At 34.7% G+C, this 21226-nt stretch overlaps 1 protein-coding gene across 1 annotated transcript in view; it reads right to left on the bottom strand.

Moving 5' to 3' along the window:
• LNPK (lunapark, ER junction formation factor) overlaps positions 1 to 21226 on the bottom strand; it is a 67541-nt gene that overhangs the window by 27848 nt on the left and 18467 nt on the right. The window contains exons 5-7 of the mRNA XM_023514173.1: positions 11680 to 11720; positions 6989 to 7072; positions 6852 to 6903 (exon numbers count right to left, since the gene is read on the bottom strand). Coding sequence (XP_023369941.1) covers positions 6852 to 6903; positions 6989 to 7072; positions 11680 to 11720 — 177 coding nt within the window. The remainder of the gene's footprint in view (positions 1 to 6851; positions 6904 to 6988; positions 7073 to 11679; positions 11721 to 21226) is intronic.

Raw genomic sequence — 21226 nt, 5'->3', positions numbered from 1 at the left:
ACACATTCTCCTCAGTAAAGTATCATAAGAATGAAAAACCCAATATCCAGTGTACTCAGTACTAATATGAAGCCTGTAGACAATCTAACACACTCCACATAAGAGAAAAACTCAATTCATTTGAGTTTTTGGCAACAAGGGAGGAGAGAGAGAGAAAGAGAGGGGGGACAATCTAACATACTCCACATAAGAGAAAAACTCAATTCATTTGAGTTTTTGGCAACAAGGGAGGAGAGAGAGAGAAAGAGAGGAGGGGACTGGTATGCTCTCACTTAATAGGGACAACGTAAGGGTATGTGGCACATCTTTTGGGTGCAGGACTCAACTTATAAGAGGGACTCTATCTAACAAATGCAAATACTATAACCTAGTTGTTTGTACCCTCACACTAACATAAAATAAAAAATAAAAAATATATAGGAGGGTCTGTTAAAGATTAATTTTTAGCTATTAGTTGGCATCTTCTAGTAATCTTATCATTCTTCCTACTTCAATCACTCCTACGGTCATAACCTATCCTAGAAACCTTGCCTCTAAGAATAACTAATTCTCTCTCAAGTTTAAGCATACTACTCTTAAGCCACACTTAATATCCCCAGCTTACTGCTACCAAATCCAAGGGGGATCTACAATCCATTAATTATTAAGGGATCAGTAAACTTTATTTTGCAAAGAGTCAGAGTGTTGCAGCCCACAAAAGGTCTCTGTTGCATATTCTTATTCTTTGCTATTTTTTAGAATGCTTTGAAAATGTAAAGCCATTCTATGCTAAAGAGCCATTAAGAAAAAAAAAAAGGTCTTGGCCCATATCTGCAGGCTGAGTTTGCAAATTTCTGTATGCATATTAATATTATCAGTACCTTTTAACTATCCATCACCACCGCTCATGTCCTCATAATCTCCCTAAATTTCATAATCCATTGTTATCGTCACTCCCTTGCATACAGCTTCACCTCTTGGCTGCTTTATCACCTTATCTCATTCATAAGGCAAACCCTTTTTAAAACCAACCATCTGCCTACTCCATGCCTACATCCACACAGGTGAACATAACTGGAAAAACACACAGAATCATGCTTTAAACCTATTACTATTAGTTTTAAGTGGGCTGTAGGGTCCACTGGCATTCTTACATTTCCCTAATTCATTTAGACCCTCATTCTCCAAAAGAAAGTTATTTCATACCTTTTCTTCAAGCTCCCAACACTATGTCCCCCTAACTGTACCTCAAAAAAATAGAATCAGAAGACAATTCCCACCACCTACCTATATCTGCCCATGTTCCCGGAGTTACATTGTTACTAGAGATTAACTGTCACACTCCTATCAAAAGAAAACTTCTCCCTTTGTACAGATCACATTCCCTCTTGATTACTCAGGGACTGTTCCAAAGCAACTCCTCTCACTCTCTCCTATGTCATCAATTATTCCATGTGGTCTAGGCCATTCCCAGTACCACATAAACATGCTATTATTTATTTACGTGCTCACATAGGCAAAATGCTTCCCTCTCCAACCATCCATTTCTCTACTATTCCGTTTTACTCAAGAGTTGTCTCTTCTCATTGTTTCTAACTTTTCTATTCCTGTCCTTTCTAATCGGGCTTTTGCACCCATCCTCCCTCCACCAAAACTACTCTTTTCAAGGTCACTGAGGACCTCAATGATGTTGCTACAATCAGTGGCCAATTCTCAACCCTCAACTTATTTGGCAGCAGTATTTGTCACAAACGATCACTACCTTGAAACACTCTCTTTGCTTAGCGTCCAGGTTCCAAACTCTCTACATTTCTTACTTTACTCACCATCTCTTTTCAGTTTCTTATTCTGATTCCTATTCATCACCCTAACACCTTAAAGTTTGAGAGCATGCCCCTTGGTCTTCTTATCTTCTTCCTCCATAGTTACTTCCTTGGTAACCTCAACCAGTCTTGTGTTTGTAATACCACCAAATACTAATGACACCCAAACTTGTATATTTGGCCCAGATAATTCCTGTTTGCCAAACACATGTTCAACTGCTTTCTTAAAATCCCTAGTTGGATGTCTGGCTAATAGACATCTAAAATATGACATATCCAAAATCAAACCTTCTTCTTTACCACTCCATCTAAGGCCCCCTCCAAAAAGTGTTTCTCTTGCAGTTTCCATCATCTCAGTAAATAGCAACTCCCTCTTTCAATTACTCAGGCCCAAATCTTTGAGGTCATCTCTGACTCTTCCTTCTCTGACTCTGTATCCAATCCATCAGAAAATCCTTTGGTTTCTACCTTCACAATGTATGCAGAATCTGACTCCTTCTTAAGGCACCTTAAGCTGGGGTATGGAGAAATTAAAATTAAAGAATAAAAAGCCAACTCTTTTTAAAAGCCACCTCCACTGTCACTAACCACAGTCTAAACACCATCAAATGCTTTCCTGGATTACTGCAATAGCTTCCTAATTAATCGCCTGGCTTCTACCTTTGCTTCCTTTGCAGCCTCTTCTCAATATAGTACCTTTCTTTTAAGATGCAATTTAGACTATGTCAATCCTCTGCTCAGAATAATTTTTTTAAACTGATTGAAAATGGAAGTTCTTACAATGGTCCACATTCTACAAGGCCCTGCATGATATGATCCTTGTTACTTCTCTTGCTGCCTCTCTTACTATCCCCTATGTCCAATCCAATCCAGCCATACTGGCCTTGCTATTTCTAGAGCACTCCAGAAACATTCTTCACTCAAGTCTTTGCACTCACTGATTTCTCTGTGTGCAATGTTCCTCCCTCAGATATCCACATGCATACCCTCATTTCTTTCCTGTCTTTGATCAAATGTTGCCTTATCAATGAAATTGTCCCCAATGGCCCTATTTAAAACTTCAACCTGCCCTCACTCAAAGCACTCCATATTTTCCATCCTTTGTTTCTCACTAATACTAATTTATGTCTAATTTATATTCCTCCCACTGATAAAAACTCCTATGGAAAAGGGTCAAGCCAAAACTGCCAAGGTCATTAAAAACAATAAAGTCTGAGAAACTGTCACAGCCTAAGAAGACAGGACAAGTAAATATAATGTGGTATCCAGATGAGATCTTGGAAAAGAAAAAAGACTCAAATAAAAATTAAGGAAATCTGAATAAACTATGGACTTCAGTTAATAATAGCATATCAAACTGTAACGAATACACCACTTTGGTATAAGGTATTAAATGGAGAAACGTGATATGAGAGTATTTGGGAATTTCTATAATTTTTTCAGGAATTTTTTAAATCCTGTAATAATTTTTCTGTACATCTAAAATTTTCTTTTCTTTTTGTTTTTTTTTTTTTTTGAGACAGGAGACTCAAGCTGTCCCTGTGGGTAGAGTGCCGTGGCATCACAGCTCACAGCAACCTCCAACTCTTGGGCTCAAGCGAGTCTCCTGCCTCGGCCTCCCGAGTAGCTGGGACCACAGTCCCCCCCCCACCCCCGCCACAACGCCTGGCTATATTTTTTGGTTGCAGCCGTTGTTGTTGTTTGGCAGGCCCAGGCTGGATTCAAACCCGCCACCTTGGGTGTACGTGGCTGGAGCCTTAGCTACTTGAGCCACAGGCACCGAGCCACATCTAAAATTTTCTAAAAAATGAATTCTATTACAAAGGGAGAGATCAGGTTAGATGGGTTAACTGTACAATAAAAATGATACCTTTTACAGTGTTAAATGTAAGCAAATCAAAAAATACTATCCTGAAAATTTATAATGAATCTCAGCATAGTAAATATCATTAACATCTTAGAAATAAATATAAAAGAAAGATGCCTACTATTCATGAATCAAAGTTCTGGTTCAGCAATCATGCAAGAGAGCTAGTAAAATAAGGACATCATAATAAGATTAACTTTGGAGGACAGATCTTTTCACGGGCTATATACAAATTCAGACAATGATGTTCACAAACTCATCCTAAAAAAGTACTACATACCTTATTTTTAAATATGACTATGTCACCTTCAAGGTACCCCCCTTGGGAAGCTATCACATCGATGCCAGCACCCAGTCCATCCCTGAAGGCACATTTTTTAGGATGAGTTTGTGAACTTAATTGTCATACCTCATATGATAACAGCTCCTATGGCCATTACAGAATAAGAGTTCCAAAATTGCTTTGAAGAGTGTACTCCCCTTGAAAATGACTACAGTGATATTCAGCAATGAGTTATGTAGCACTTTTTCTTGGATGAGTTCATGAACTTAATTGTCCCATCTGTATCTTTAAGAACTTTGTCTCTACTTTCTATTGTGTAAATTCAGACTAAAGTCAAAAGACAAAATTAGAAAGATAAAGAAAAAGAGAGGAAGAAGAAAAAAATAGTGGTTCAACAAAGAAATAAAGACTTCAAACTCACTGAAACACAGAACAAATAAAATTAATAACTAAGCCAGCTATAAAAATAATAGGAAACGAAAAGATATTCAAACAGGATTAAACAACAAAGTATAACACTGAAAAAGTACAATAAAGTTAAGATATAATCTAGAATTTTTAAAAAGTTAAGGAAAAGTTCCAAAAACAATTAATTCCTACACACTTAGAAAAGCAAGAAATACAATAGTGCACCACTGAAGAAATGTTTTTTAAAAAGTTATGAACCATGTTATATTCATCTCTTTATTCCCCATTGTGTCTGCACCTAACAGTTATTCAGTAAATTTTTTAAATGAACAATTCATTTATATTATAGCTAAATGTTAATTCTCCCTAAGAGATCACAATATCCAAAAGCAAAGCCACAGGAATCTAAAGCAGAGAGACCAGCAATTGTTTTTCTATAATTTCAACATGACATCAGAAGGAAAATCTTGATTTAGGTTTCAAAAGTTAGTAAGATACATTTAGATTCTTAAAATAACTTACATTGCCCAAACAATAATAAATACTTAAGAATATTAGTACAAGAATATATTTTTTAAAAAACGAACATCACATCTTAAATATATACTTGCTAAGATTAGTTTAAAAGTATTTTTATACATTGTGAAATGATTATTGTAATTAAGTAATTAACATAGCCCTCAACTCACATACTATAGTTATCTTTGTGTGTTTTTTGGGAGGGGGGGAACACTTAAGATCTACCCTCCTAGCAAATTTCAAATATATAATACAGTATTACTATTTTTACCATGCTGTACTTTGGATCTTAGAAGTTTTACCTATAAGGATGTCCATAAAGTTCATATGCAATTTAAATTAGTTAAAATAGTAATTTTTTAAAATCACACATGAACTTTATGAACACCATATATAGCTGAAACTTTGTACCCTTTAACCAATGCCTCCTCATTTCCTCCATCTCTCTCCCATAACCCATAAAAATTAGCCATTTTACTCCCTGCTTCTATGAGTTCACCTAAAAATATTTTTGAAAAATTAGTACTAGTTATACAAAATACTTTAGGAAGTATATATAAACCTGGTTTTGGGGGCAAAAAATGTTTTTAATAATTGCTAGAAGTATAAACTGTAGAAAATTTAAACTTATGAAAGTAGCAGGTTCAATTGCATTTATATATGCCTAAGTAATTTTAATCATACATGAGCATACATATTTTAATCACATGCAATCATCAAAAGAATAAGCCAAAAACAAAAAAGAACAGGTTAGTATTTCTGTATTCCTATAAGCCAAAATCCTATTTAGGTAGGATGTGGAACTGGGGAGATTCATCACACATAGCCTTGCCACTGAGAAAATCTAAAACCATTATGATTTGATATCTTTGTGGAGGATATTTATAAAAGAATGTATATATAAATGTGTGTGTATATATATATATATTTCCCCCCCCCCAGAGACAGGCTCTCTCTCTGTCACCCAGCTAGCCTGCTCACAGCTCACTGTGAACCTCAATTTCCCAGGTTCACACAATCTTTCAGCCTCAGCCTCAGCTAATTTTTAATTTTTTTTTAGATGGGGCCTTGCTGTGTTGCCCAGGCAAGTCTTGAGCTCCTGGCTTCAAGCAATCCTCCTGCCATGGCCTCCCAAAGTGCTAAGATTACAGGCATGAGCCACTGCCCCTGGCCAAGGATTTTCTTTTCAAAGTTCTAAATGTCATCTTAACTTTACAGAGTAGGCTACAATACTGATAAACTGCAAAAATTAAAGTTAAATTTTTAAAAGCAGTATATTCTACATTGCAATAAAAGCTGTACAAACTAATATTATTAAATATAGAACAAAGATAAAAGTCATTGTAAACTCAAAAATATCTTTTCATATGTCAGTCTTGGGATTATTTTATATAATCACTTAAAATATTAGCTTTTAAATTTTACATAATATTTAATGATATAATAGTGACGGCTTTATTATAATATAGTAATGCAAACTCAAAAAGAAAGAGTTAACATTATTATATAGCAGTAATTCATTTTTCTTATTTCTAAATTATTTTATTCTCTTCCTAAATAAGTGCTATTGTAGAAGAAACTTCAAATTTAACAGGAATCTTCATTATATTTCTCAAAAATAAAACATAAAAAGGTAAGGAAGTTCATAACAGTTATTCTAAGAGATCATAGTTTGAAAGGGAAAAAAATCTTATGAAATATTAGTGGAATTACATTTCAAAAGACTAAAACCAATTATATATATAAAACCAATCAACAGATATTGGATATCTTATCATAGCTTATCAACATATTCACATAAAATAAAAAAAAATTACTGCCATCTACCTCAAATTAATTCCAAATTATCAAACATCAGTTAACATAAAAGCATTCTACATAAGTTTTTACACACCTTCAACACACTTTTGAACTCACTTGGGTAAATATGGATCTTTCCAACAGCAGCAGCAGTTTCTACAAAGTTATTTACCTTGTCCAGGTCTTGCAGTTACAGCTGCTCCAGCAGATGGCGGCTCAAACTCCTGTCAATTACAATCATGTTATTACAGTGACCTATTATTACAAGGTGCAATTTATAATAAAATAGTAGTGATATCACAGCCTTACCTTTGCTTTCTTTGAATCTGGATCAAACCTTTCAAGGATTAATTTCGCCGTCTTATAAGTTTCTTTTTCCATGACTTCTTCAAGCTATGAACAAAAATTTCCACAAATTTTCACACTTAAAATATACCTACTACTTATTTTTATAAGTCCTATTCAGAAAGTATTCAAGTACGAGGCTTAAAATAACACATAATATATCCAGATACAACAAAAGACTTCCTACATTCAAATAATTAAAATCCAGATTTTAAAATGGTTTCTAACCTCTAATATGTTACTTGTACTCAACAGCTTTACTGCAAGGAAATACCAAATATTGCTAATTGTTTACATATAATGAGGAGAATAATTACATGCTCCAACTTCAATAATGGAATGTGCAAAAATCTATCAGCCATCATTATTGGAAGTTATTAGACATGACAAGCAAATGACAGGCAATTCCTCAGATTTATTTCCTCGTAGCACTTAATGCTATTAATTTAAAGAAGGTCGTTAGCCAAGAGCTTTACAAAATAAAATCTCTGTGCCAATTAACTGCTGTCAGCATCGATTTTAGATTATTTATTAGCACAAGCAATTAACTTGCTGCAAATGCAATGAAAACTCACTAACTGGGAGAACAGCCATGGAATTTGCTCAGATGACTTTAAAAGATAAAGCCAACTCTGCCCCCCCTCACTTATTAACTTAGATTCAAGGAACTTTAGAGGGAAAAGAAAAAACCAGAACATAGTATTTAAGTAAAAATTTTACTGAGTTTTACACTCATACTAGGGACTATAATTAAAACACTTCATTATTATAACACTTTATTTACAATGTACGCAAATCACTTTATAGCTTAATACATGGGTTTAAACTTAAAATGTAGTCACTAATAAAGTATCGCTTTAACAGTTATGGCCCAACATCAGAAAAAGTTGAACTTTGGTACAAGACAGTCATAGTTATGACAATTACCTAATGTGTAGGATAAAATGCTTTTACAAAAATTGGAATGGAACCTTTTCTTTCTCAATGATCACTGATAGCCCCTTAGATTCATTAAATGTCATATTCACTCCAAAGGACATTTATTTTAAAATGCAGCCCAGAACATATTCTGAGTTGAAAATATAGTTTAAAATACGCTGCCACAATAGCAGTTAACAGCTTCCTCATTAAACACTAAATTCAACATATAAGATGCTAGATTCTTAGATGAACTATTTTTTTAACCTAGTTTAGCAAAACTAAAATATTTTCCTAATTATTTCAAAATTAGGATAAACTGTCAAAATAAGTAAGTTGACTTTTCTGATGTAAATAAAAAGTTTATAATAACACTATAGGAAAAAGTATTAGAAAATTAGGAATGGAGTTAGAGAAAGGACATGATAAAATACATCCCCAACCTACATGAAATATTAAAATACCAAATCCCCGACCTCTTACAAATTAGATATTTAATGTTTTGGGCCACTGTTGTACAATAAAACTTTATATAATGATGGATATGGTCTATAATAGCATAATAGTCACCATTAGGCCATATGCAATAAATGCACACTTTAAATGTTGCTTATGCAACTGAGGAACTGAATTTATAATTTTATTTCATTTTAAATAAGTTAAGTTTAACAACTATGTGGAGCTAGTAGCTACTGCTTTGGAAAGCAAAGCTTTATCCAGACCACTGTTTTTAACCTTTTTTATCTCACGGTGCACTTGATTCTATAATTAAACTTCCACCACACACATAAACTGTGTTGATCCATATAAAGAGTAAAAAAAAAAAAAAAACTTACTGTGCTTTGAACTTCTTTCAAAAATAATTTAATGATTTTTGAAAATGTTTGTGGCACACCTAAGATCCTCTCACAGCATACCAGTGTACTGAGGTTGAAAAACCCCGCTTTAGACTAAGACTATCACTAGGTTTTAAAAGATTAGATACAACTGTGATCTGTAAAACAATACAAAAACTCAAAACCAAAATGCTATATCATCAAATAACTGCAATTCCTCCTAGATTATTCAGCAAGTATTCATGTTTATGCTTCATTTATCTTAAATAAAAATTTTAAAAGGACTAAGAAATACAAATCCATTCCCCTTTTGCATGTACTTCTAACAAAATGTTTTCACATATTAGCTTAACACAGCCATTTGACATTTTAAGTTAATAACATGTTTTAAATAGGTACTCTAATCAGTGGCAAGGACATGAACTTGAAACTTAGAACTCAGAAAAGATCTAGGTTCAAAGCACATTTCCATTCTCAGTCAGCAGAAGACCATGTGCACACTCCATAGCCTTTCACAGATATTTCCAATTCTTCTGTGTTACTCCATTGAAAGATTTTCCCTAATCATATCTTTTTCAACAGTCTGTTTTCTGGTCACATAATGTCAATGACATTGTGCTATTTCTCATCACTTACAATTTTTATCCCTTTTTTTGTTTTTCTTTTGTCTTCTTTTCCTTTGTTTTTTATCCTTTAACCAATATTTCTCCATTTTAGTACAAAAAAGAATACTACCAGGTTCTTTTTATCTCACCAACAAACTCAATCGTATCACAACTTTCGTATCACTAAGACCATCAGTATTCTCTCTTTGAATCTGGCTGTTCCATAATGTGTAAAACATATTAAAAACAGAAACATAATAAAAAGATATTTCTATGTTTCAATTTAGGACCATCAAAATTACCAACCCAGTTTTAATAAATACCTCACAGAACACCAAAGAAGCATCAAACAAAGCTAAGGCATCTGTCCAGAATTAAATTCCTTTACTTTTCAGGTACTTAAAAACCTTAAGACCAGTGTCTTTTTTTTTCTTTTTTGAAACAGAGTCTCATTTCGTCACCATCGGTAAAGGGTCTGGCATCACAGCTCACAGCAACCTCAAACTCTTGGGCTCAAATGATTCTCTTGCCTCAGCCTCCCAAGTAGCTGGGATTATAGGCATCCACCACAATGCCTGGCAAAGCTGTTTTTTTAGAGATGGGGATCTCACCCTTGCTCAGGCTAGTCTCAAACTTCTGAGCTCAAGGGATCCATCTGCCTGTGCCTCCCAGAGTGCTAGGATTACAAGTATGAGCCAATATGCCCAGCCCAGGACCAATGTCTTTTATCATCAATTCACAGAAAAATTTTTAACATTAGTCTTCACCATCATAATTTTTATTACTTTCATACATAATTATTACTTGTCATAAATTAGACTAAAATCATTGAACTGAATTGATCATTTGCATCTGATTAAATTTCATTTAAAATGTTTCCATGTAACATGATAATACTATCAGCAATTATCATTTTCACATTTATAAAATAATCTTATCAAAAACTTAAGTAGGTCAGGCATGGTGGCTCACACCTATAATCCTAGCACTCTGGGAGGCCGAGGGACAGGTGGATTGCTTGAACTCACAGGTTTGAGACCACCCTGAGCAAGAGTGAGACCCCCATCTCTAAAAATAGCCAGGCTTTGTGGTAGGCACCTGTAGTCCCAGCTACTTGGGAGGCTGAGACAAGAGAACTGCTTGAGCCCAAGAGTTTGAGGTTGCTATGAACTGTGATGCTATAGCACTTTATGGAGGGTAATAAGTTAAGACTCTGTCTCAAAAAAAACAAAACAAACAAACAAAAAAAAACAACTCAATTCTAAGACAAACATCAAGTTCAATTCCCTTATTACAGACTATTATATATCAACCTGCAAACATCTAGAGGCCTTTCTCTCTCTCCCCACCTTTTTTTTTTATAAAGAGATTGGATTTTGTCATGTTGCCCAGGCTCAAGGAATCCTCCCCATTAGTCTCCTAATTAGCTGAACCCTTCCTCTATTGTTGGCCCTTTTTCTAACTGAACTGAAGGATGCATTTTACTAGCCCCAAGCAATACCCATGTGATCAGAGTTCCTGATAGAAAGTTGAAGACATTGAAGAAAAAGCTTCTTTCTCTCTTTCCCTTTCTTCAATCTTTTCATGTTGAATTTGTCTCTTACGATCAATTTTCCTGATTTCTTCTCTCTTGGCCTTATGGTGTAAAAAAACCCTAAGAACTGACATAGATAGATATTTGGTCCTTTTTTGGTTTTAATAAACAATTTGGGCATTCACCTTTTTTACCTTCTCTGCTTCATTTAGTCCTCCAATATATTTCTTTTATTTATTTATTCTTTTTGAGACAGAGTCTCACTATGTCACTCTCGGTAGAGTGCTGTGGTGTTACAACTCACAGCAACTTCAAACCCTTAGGCTTAAGTGATTCTCTTGCCTCAGCCTCCCAAGTAGCTGGGACTACAGGTGCCTGCTTCAACGCCTGGCTATTTTTGTTGCAGTTGTCATTGTCGTTTCGCTGGCCCAGGCTGGGTTCGAACCCTCCAGTCTTGGTGTATGTGGCAGACATTGTAACCACCATACTACCAGAACCAAGCCAGTCCTCCAATATATTCTTTTAAATACTTCTTGGCTTTCAACTAACACAGATTCTCAGAATCTCAAAAGTCCATCTAAACTACTTTTCCTGTCAATCATTATTAACTAGCAAAAATATATATAATTTAGCTTCACAATTAAAATGCTATCTAAAAGCATACTTGTTCCTTGGTGAGTCATTAGCTTACAACATATAAACATTAATTATTCGCTTCTTATTAGTTTTATATAGATTAACTTTAAGTAAAAGTTAACTTACTATTTTTTTCTTCTGGGATTTTAAATCATCCAATGCTTCATCTAGAAAACAAGAGTTAAATCAAAACTAAATGAAATATTAAGAGACTTAGATATAAGAAAAATAATGCCAAATTCTATATATTAAGCAAACATGAGACAATTTTCTCATTTTAGGATTTCTCTAAATTTAACTAATGTGTAGAGACAAAACCTTTATCTGAACCTTTACCCACATATAGTTCATATTTTTGCCTATATTGTACATTATAAGCCATTTAGGAAAAGAATAGACTTTACATAGAATAAAACACCTTTCCAAATTTAAAAATATTTTTAAATGTGTTCAGAAACATTATTTTCTATTATTTCTCTTTTCTTTCAACACTCTACACCATACCTACATTAATTTACAAAATTAATAGCAAATCTGTTTTTACATATTGGTAATAAAAATGTTCTCTCCTTGTTTATAAGGAAAGAAGTACATATTTTGTTGAGTTAGCCAACCCTCAAAATACTGAGCACTTTACTGAAGAAAACTTTTTTAAGCTCTGAGGTGAACCCAGAGTAAGAAAACCTTTCAAAATCTACGTTATTGTACCTGACAGGACTTGGAAAGTGACACTAACAACTTTCTAAAATCAAACATTTCTAATATTTGCCTGCTTATAAAGGTTGGTACAGTGGAACACATTTCAGATGGAAACCATTTATGAAAGTCAATGTCTGCTTTACAAATTTATTTGGGTCTCTGGGTTTTATCTAAAAATATTTAATATAAGTAGGACTACTATTCCATATAAAATAAAGAGTTATTACTTGATTTAAACAAGTCCACAAACTCAACAGAAATCAAGCAGGTGGGAAAGGGGAAAAGGGAAATGGGTAAACTCGCCTAATAGGTACAATGCACACTATCTGGGTGATGAACACAGACTTTTAACTTGGACTCAAATCGTACAAAAGTAATTCATGTAATCAAAACATTTGTACTCCTATAATATTTTGAAATTTAAAAAAAGATATCAATTGCTTGAGCCCAAGTTAGAGGTTGCTGTGAGCTATGACACTACAGCACTCTATCCAGGGCAATAACTTGTTTAAAAAAAAAGCTGTCAACACTCAAAAAGTTTTAGATTTTGGAGGATTCCAGATTTTCAGGTTTGGGATGCTCAAGCTGTTATAACAATGGTACTCAAGTTCTTGTTTTTTGTAGTTTAGGTCTACCACTAAAAAGAACAGACTATTTTGTAGGAATGGATAACTTCATTGAGGGTCAAAGTTAAGGGTTCTCTGTGATCAAAATGGATTACAAATAATAATTCATTAATGCTGATTTGTAATGAGAGTTTATATATTTGGTTTTTTAAATGCCTTTTCATACAGCCAAATGTTGATATCGATTCATGAATACACAATTTTAACTGAGCAGATTCATCATTTGGAAGACATTTATAAAACTCAGAGTCTTCTCTTGATATTTGCCTTTTAGAGTGTCATTACATTGTAAATCAATCACTCCTGATCAAACATTGGAGTTCCTCAATTATATAGTTAAATGGTTTAGAAATATAAAAATTGCCTTTGCTCTTAACACTGAGGGCTAAAAAACGCTACTGAAACTGTAGTTTGAACTCAGATAATGAAGGCATTTGCTGCAAATATGTGTGGAAATGGTGATCTGGCTTCTGTTTTAACTTTGCATAGCACTTTTTTATAAGTTACTTTTTGTCATGACAATGTTAGTTGTTTTCCATATAACTTTACCTCAGTATAGGTTTTGCATCTGTGTATTGGTTTGCCTTGGATTCATTGAGAATCATTTTAAAGTCTGTAGCAGAAGCCAATTTCCAAAGCCAGTCTGTATTCAAACATAGCGGTTAGCAGTTGAAGGTGATCCTTCTCATTTTGAAATATTTCAATCTGGGCCCTGAGCTCAAAATGTTACAATAAACCTTGACTACTGCTAAGCCATCAAACTGCTGTGTGATGGGCCATGTCAAGATATCCAACTTCCATTTCTGATAAAAGTTCACATAACTGACAATAAAGTTCAAGTTCTCCTTGATGCTACTAGTTCAAAAATACAATGACAGATTCAAATATGCTCTGCAAAGTACCTGCTGTTGAATAATACAATGAATAAACACAGAATTTAAACACCCAGACAGTAAGGGCCAATCTTTTTTTTTCTGTCACACACTGGAAGAATAAAAGTTGTCTTGGATCACACTGAAAATACACAAACACTAACAAAAGCCGATGACCAAAAGAAAAGGTCCTTGCATACTTTTTGTGATCTCCAGTACCACAGAAAAGCAAAAACAGCCCCCCAGAAAGGCAAAAACAGTCCTCAATCTGCACTCAGCCTGGAAGCCACAAGTTGGACACCCCTGCCTTACAATTTCATGAGCCTTGTAAATTTGTCCAAACTAAGCCTTTTTCTACTACACACTTATTTTTATCACCAGTAGTTATAATACATCTTTGCAGTCCCACTTCAGGTTGTAGTAAATTGTTGTTTTCTCAACTTCTTTGAAAATATTCTCGCCTAAAGATGTTCCCCACTAACTTTTTACAGAAGCTAATTCTTTAGTCATTTCAAGCATGGAGTTGAAGCTTCAACTAAAATACAATTGAGTGGTATCTGTAACATCTGTCAACTCATTAAGATCCAAGAGGATCACTTGAAATCATTTGCCTTATTTTTTAAATGACTATTCATGTTGCTCCCAATTTTCTCAATACTCCAAGTAACTGTTCTTGCTAAATGACTACTAGTGTTAAATAAGTATACTTGCTGCAAATACATTTTCTTCTGCTGCTGCAATCAAATGCAATTAATTCACCACTGGCAAATGGCTTTCTCTGCCTCACAAACAAGCCTCTCAGAAACTTTGGATAAAGCCTCACTTTCACTATTTTTTTTTTTGAGACAGAGCCACAGGCTGTCCCCCTGGGTAGAGTGTCGTAGCATTAAAGCTCACAGCAACCTCCAACTCCTGGGCTGAAGCGATTCTCTTGCTTCCACCTCCCAAGTAGCTACACAGGCACCCTCCACAATGCTCGGCTACTTTTTAATTGTAGTTGTCATTATTGTTTGGCAGGCCTGGGCTGGATTCAAACCCGCCAGCTCAGGTGTATGTGGCTGGTGCCTTAGCCACTTAAGCAACAGGCGCTGAGCCTCACTTTCACTTTTTATAAAGAAATTAATTCTGCAATGACGAGATATTCCATTTTTAATTCTCTAATTTTTATAACCATTGCTTTTCTGTGGGTTGGGAATATCATGATAAGAACTTACTGTGGCAATGTCAATATATATTGTATTCTTTTAGCATAGCTATAATGTTACTGCATAATAAACACAATGATTTCCATTTCAATATCAAAACAGTTCACACTCCACATTGCCCTAAAATGGCAACATTCAAACTCCACTTTTCTCTTTTTCTCTTGTTTTTTCATGATGGGTATGCACTGTAATTAAAAAAATAAAATTGTCACAATAAAACAATACATATGTGGCAGCGGCTGTGGCTCAAGGACTAGGGCACCAGCCTCATATACCAGAGGTGGCAGGTTCAAACTCAGCCCTGGCCAAAAAAAAAAAAAAAACCAAACAATACATATGGTACTTAAAATGCTATCAAGTTATAAGCGCATCATTGAACTTGATAGTGCAACAGTCCAAAATAATGAGATTTGATTAATCCAACTAGGGCCTGAACTGACAAAAGCACCACACTCTGTCACAACTACTCAACTCTCCTATTATAAAATGAAAGCAGCTGAAGACAAAACATAAATAAATGGGGTGGTTATGTTCCAATAAAAACTGAAATTTGAATTTCACATAAATTGTACATGTCACAAAATACTCTTTTATTATTTTAATAATTAAAAAATGTAAAAGGCATTCTTAGTTCTTAAGCTGTACAAAGCAGTGGGCAGGACTTGCTCACAGGCTGTAGTCCGCCATCTCATAATTTAATTTATACTGGGTTCAACTCGTAAAACAAAAGAACCAAAACTAATAATGAACAAAAAACAAGGACAAGACCAATAGCTTCAGGTTTAAAAAAAAAAAAATTCTATGATTAAAAAAATCTGCAAGGCAATCTTTTATAAAGTCTATATTATACCTATTCAAATGCATTAGTAAAATTTTAAAAATAAAAAGACCTCTGAAACAAAATTTTAAAGCAAATAATCCTTTTATATAATAACCACATCCAGATTTGCCTATAAATTGAAAGATTCATACACATGATTTCCTTAAAGAAGTGTTCCAGAGGACTCCTTTGAAATAAAGTTTCTTATATCTTTTCCTATTTTGTTATTCCTTGAAGTCAAAGAGCATATTTTTTATAAACTTATTCCTATCCTCCCACCATCTTCCATTTTACTAAACACCAACAAAAAGAATACTATAAGCTTAGTTTCCTTAATCTGATATAAGTATTAATATTTTTTTTTGAAACCACAGTAAATATCGCACCCAATAGTAAAAAAAAAACAATTTTTTTTTGAGGCAAAGTCTCACTTTGTCACCCCCGGTAGAGTGCATGGCATCAAAACTCATAGCAACCTCTAACTCTTGGGCTAAAGCAGTTTTCTTGCCTCAGTCTCCCAAATAGCTGGGACTACAGGTGTCTGCTACAATACCCAGCTATTTTTAGAGACGGGGTCTCACTCTGGCTCTGGCTCTGGCTCAGGCTAGTCTCAAACCTGTGAGGTCAGGCAATCCACCTGCCTCGGCCTTCCCAGAGTGCTAGTATTACAGGCGTGAGCCATCACACCCAGCCTCCAATGGTAAAATATTAAAAGCTTTTCCATTAAAATGAGGAACTAATAAGGGTATCTGCTATTCTCACTTCAAATGAATATTAAATAAACATTAAACATTCCAATCCTTACTCTTTTTATTTTTCTTGCTTAAATAGGTTAATACCTTTAAACAAGAAAAATAAAAAGAGTAAGGATTGGAAAAGAAGAATCGGTATCACCACCTCACATTTGTGTAACACTTTGCAATTTGTATATGCTTTCACATATAGTTATATTTAACACCTGTAACAATTGTACCAAAACAAATATTTATTCCTGTTTTATAAATTAGGAAAATGAGGTTCAGAGAACTTGTTTGCAAGACATAAAGATGGCCAGTGTGGCTGGAGCAAAAAGGAGAATGGGAAGTTAGAAGAAAATGAAGTCAAAGAAATGAACATAAGCCAGAAAGTCAAGGTAAAGATTTAGAATTCACTGTGGCTGCAGTAGGAAGCCATTAGAGAATTTCAAGCAAAAGACACATAAGATCTGATTTATGCCTCAAACACAGACTAGGTAGAAAGCCAATGCAGTTTTACAAACAAAAACTGATAATAACTTCAATTAGAACTGTAGTAGTAAAAATGAGAATTGTTCAGATTCAAGATAATTTTGGAAATAAAGACGCTATGACTTGGTGGCAAAGTAAATGAATATTAAAATAAAATAAAAAATGGCTCCCAGGTTTTTGGCCTTATGATGGTTAATTTTGTATGTTAACTTGACTGGGCCACAGGGTATCCAGATACTTGTTCAAACATTACTCTAGGTCACATTCTGTGAGGGTATTTTGGGGTGAGATGAACACCTGAATCAGCAGACTAAGTAAAATAGATTGCCTTCTCTACTGAGGTAGCCCTCATCAAATCAGGTGAAGGCCAGAATAGAACAAAGTTTAATCCCCCTTTAAGTAAGAGCAAACTCCCTGTGCCCAACTGCCTTGAGCTAGGACATCCATCTTTTCCTACATCTGAACTCAAAACTGTACACCAGCTCTTCCTAGGTCTTAAATAGGCCAACTTTCAGACTAGAACTTATACCATTGGCTCTACTGGTTCTCAAGCCTTCAGATTCAGATTAGAACTAAACCATTAACTATCCTGGGTCCCCAACTTGCTAACTGTAGGTCTTGAAACTTCTCAGCCTCCATAATTACATGGGCCAATTGCTAGTAGTAATAATAACAATATCTTCTATTGGTTCTGTTTCTCTGGGGAACCCTAATATAAGTCTTAACAATTAGTTATATAAGGGAACATTTCATCATTTTTTTTTTTTTTTTTAGAGACAGAGTCTCACTTTATCACCCTCGGTAGAGTGCTGTGGCATCACACAGCTCACAGAAACCTCCAACTCCTGGGCTTAGGCAATTCTCTTCCCTCAGCCTCCCGAGTAGCTGGGACTACAGGCACCCACCACAATGTCCAGCTATTTTTTTGTTGTAGTTTGGCCAGGCTGGGTTTGAACCCACCATCCTCGGTATATGGGGCTGACGCCCTACCCACCTAGCCACAGGTGCTGTCCAGTAAATTTTTATTGAAATAGGGAAGACATGGAAAGGAAGGGGAGAAGCAATAATAATTCTGTTGTGTCCCTGTCTACTGAACTCCCAAGAGGAAATGTTAATTACACAGGTATACAAGTCTGTAGCTAAAGAAGTCTTGACTGGAAACTTAGGTTTAGGAAATATTAGAAAATACACAATATTTAAATTTGTGGGAATGGATAAAATCACCTATAGATATACAATCTAATATAGTAGACACTGGCTACATACAGCTATTTAAACTAATTAAAACTAAATAAAAGTTAAAATCCAATTATTTAGTTGCGCTAGCCCCATTTCAAGGCTCAACAGCCAGAAATTGCTAGCAAATGCCATAAAGGACAGTAGATACAGATTATTTTCATCAGCATAGATTTTATTAGACAGAATAAGCCTAAAGAAATCATCAAAAAGAGAAAGCCATAGACATAATTCTAGTAAAGGAAGTATATGCAAATAAGACTAAAAAGAAAAGACTAGCAAGGTGTTATCAAAGAAGCAGAAAGATAAAAATGTTTCAAGAAAATGTGTAGGTAACCGAATTAATTCAAAGGCTATTAACAACTCAAGTTAGATGAGAAAAGAGAACTGACTACTGGCTTTAACAATACATAGATCATTGCTGACTCTGAAATAAGCAAGTGCAGTAAAAGTTAGTGGAAACAAAATCTAAACAAAGTACTTTGAGAATGTAAGTGGAGGGGGGTTAGAGATACCAACCATAGACAGTTATTTAAGAAATTTTATTTTAAAGAGGAAAGAGAAATGAGTGGTAACCTAAAGGGAATATGGGGTCAGGTCTGGTCCCATCCCCCAGATGGTTGTACTGATGCAGTATTATATATATGCCAACAGGAGTAATTCAATGGAAAGAGATGATGCAAAAAGGAGGAGAACTGCAGAAGATAACTATAATACAAAGTTCCTGAGATGGCCAGAGTATTTAGAATCCAGAGCATAAATAAGAGTTAGCCATAGATAAGATCAATGGCAATCTTCCAGAATATAATGAATGATGAGAACACACTGAGTACAGACAGAGCTTATAAGCTTACTTAATACACAGTCAGCCCTTCTACGTGGGCAAGTTCTATATCTGCAGAGTCAACCAATCATGGATCAAAAGTATTCAGAAAAAGAATAACAAGTAACAACATAACAACTAAAAAAATACTAATTTTAAGATGCAATATAACTATTTATATAGCATGTACATTATAACAGGGATTATAAGTAATCTAAAGATGACTTAAAGTATACTGGAAGATATGCATAGGTTATATGCAAATACTATGCCACTTTACATATGGGACTTGAACATCTTCAGATTTTAGTATCTCAGGGGTCCTGGAACTCTGCAGATACTGTAGGATGACTATATTTGGCGGTCACCTGTACATCTATTTTATGTATACAGTAAGACTATCAGTTAAGAATTGGCACATAGATTTTGTGAAGATTTGTTTGTAGCTTTCGATTTTTTTATTTCATATCATTTGATTTTTGTTGGAGGTGATATTAGTGATATAAGGAGAAATATAGTATCAAACAATGTTCTCAAACCAAAAAAAGGTAAATTTACTAAGGAACTATAATAGCAGTGTTAAATGCACACTTGATAACTACAATCATAGATTTAAAATAAGTCTGGTCAGCATGTTGTACAATATTCCTCCAATAAATTTAATTGCTATGATAAGATTAAGCATATAAATGTATTTACTTAAGATAGTATTTTGCCAGCCATAGATTAAGCATATCATTGTATTTAAACAGGTTAGTCTTTGCCAGATAAGTAGGATGGTAAGGAAGAGCAAAAAAGTCAAGAGAATGGTCACTATGCTACACCACAGGACCTAAACTTGGTAGAAGAAAAGAGAGGTCATGAGTGAGAGGGGCAACTTGAAAGTCATATATTTGTATAAACCTTATTGGGATCCTGAGTCAAACAAAATATTTTTTAAAACAAATGATACTTATAATTGGAAATGTAATATTTTTATATTTGCTACTTTATGCTATTAAGAATTCTTTTCTAGGTATGAAAATATATTACATGTATTATAGATGAATGTATCTGAACTACACTTCAAAATAATAGAGAGTGTGAAGAAGCAGGTGGGGATAAAGATGAAATAAGATTAACCATGAGCTGATAATTGTTTAAACTAGATAACAGGCACATGAGGGTTTATTAGACCATTTGTCTGCTTTTGTACATGTTTAAAATTTTTAATGATAAAACAAGAAAAAGCATGGGTTAATTTAAAATGAAATGTGTATATGTCTAATTATAATTTGTGGGTGAGCATTAGGGAAGTTAGGATTATGGGAGTAGAGTTAGATTGATATAATAATGAAATGATTGTATGAAAAGTTTTGGGATCAGGGTCAGGTGTGCAGGATAATGGGAGAGGGCACGAGCCTCCAGAAAGAAGATAACTATACTGGGGGCTTCACAAGACACCTTGGCATGAACATCAAAGGACTTCAGGAAAAAGGCCTACAAAGACCTGGCTAAAGTCAGTGAGAGCTTCAGGGAAAAGATCTGTAAGGACCTGGCTGGGGGCCTGAAAGGGCTTGGAAAGTCATTTTAAGATTAACTAGGACAGTACCTGCAGCTGATTCATTGAGCAAGAAAGACTAGTTCTTGTGGGCATGAGATAAGAAGATTCAGCTTTTTTCTCCCCAGCTCCTGAGATGAGTAGGGCATCAACTAATTTACCCCACAGGAACATAGACGATTAACTGGGTGGTCACTAGCTCCAAAGTCCATGTTCCCTTTTGCTTTGTTTCCTGTAATCCTGTTAGTGATTCATAAGTATTTTAAGAAGTAAAAGTAATGGAGCAGTGCCTGTGGCTCAAAAGGGTAGGGCGCTAGCCCCATATGCCAGAGGTGGTGGGTTCAAACTCAGTCCCAGCAAAAAAAAAAAGAAGAAGTAAAAGTAATGAAAATAGTTAAAGGACAATCAGGTGGGTAATGGAAAATTAGGGCATGAGAAACCGAAAGGATGACATATATTTTTGTTGCAAATACGCATTTGCCAATCCAGAGAAGTAATAAAAACTGAGTGCATCCAGAGTTCAGGGTCATCACTGTCTCTTGCACCAAGGGCATTGACCCCCTGGGCCCACTCTATAAATACTACTCTATTTCTATTGTCTTATTTTCCTCATTCCCTCATCACTG

Source organism: Otolemur garnettii, unplaced genomic scaffold, assembly GCF_000181295.1.
Source record: "Otolemur garnettii isolate 467f Iridium unplaced genomic scaffold, OtoGar3 scaffold00048, whole genome shotgun sequence".
Lineage (NCBI taxonomy): Eukaryota > Metazoa > Chordata > Mammalia > Primates > Galagidae > Otolemur > Otolemur garnettii.
The sequence above is the reverse complement of the archived record's forward strand: the minus strand, read 5'-3'. Positions and strand labels throughout refer to the sequence as shown.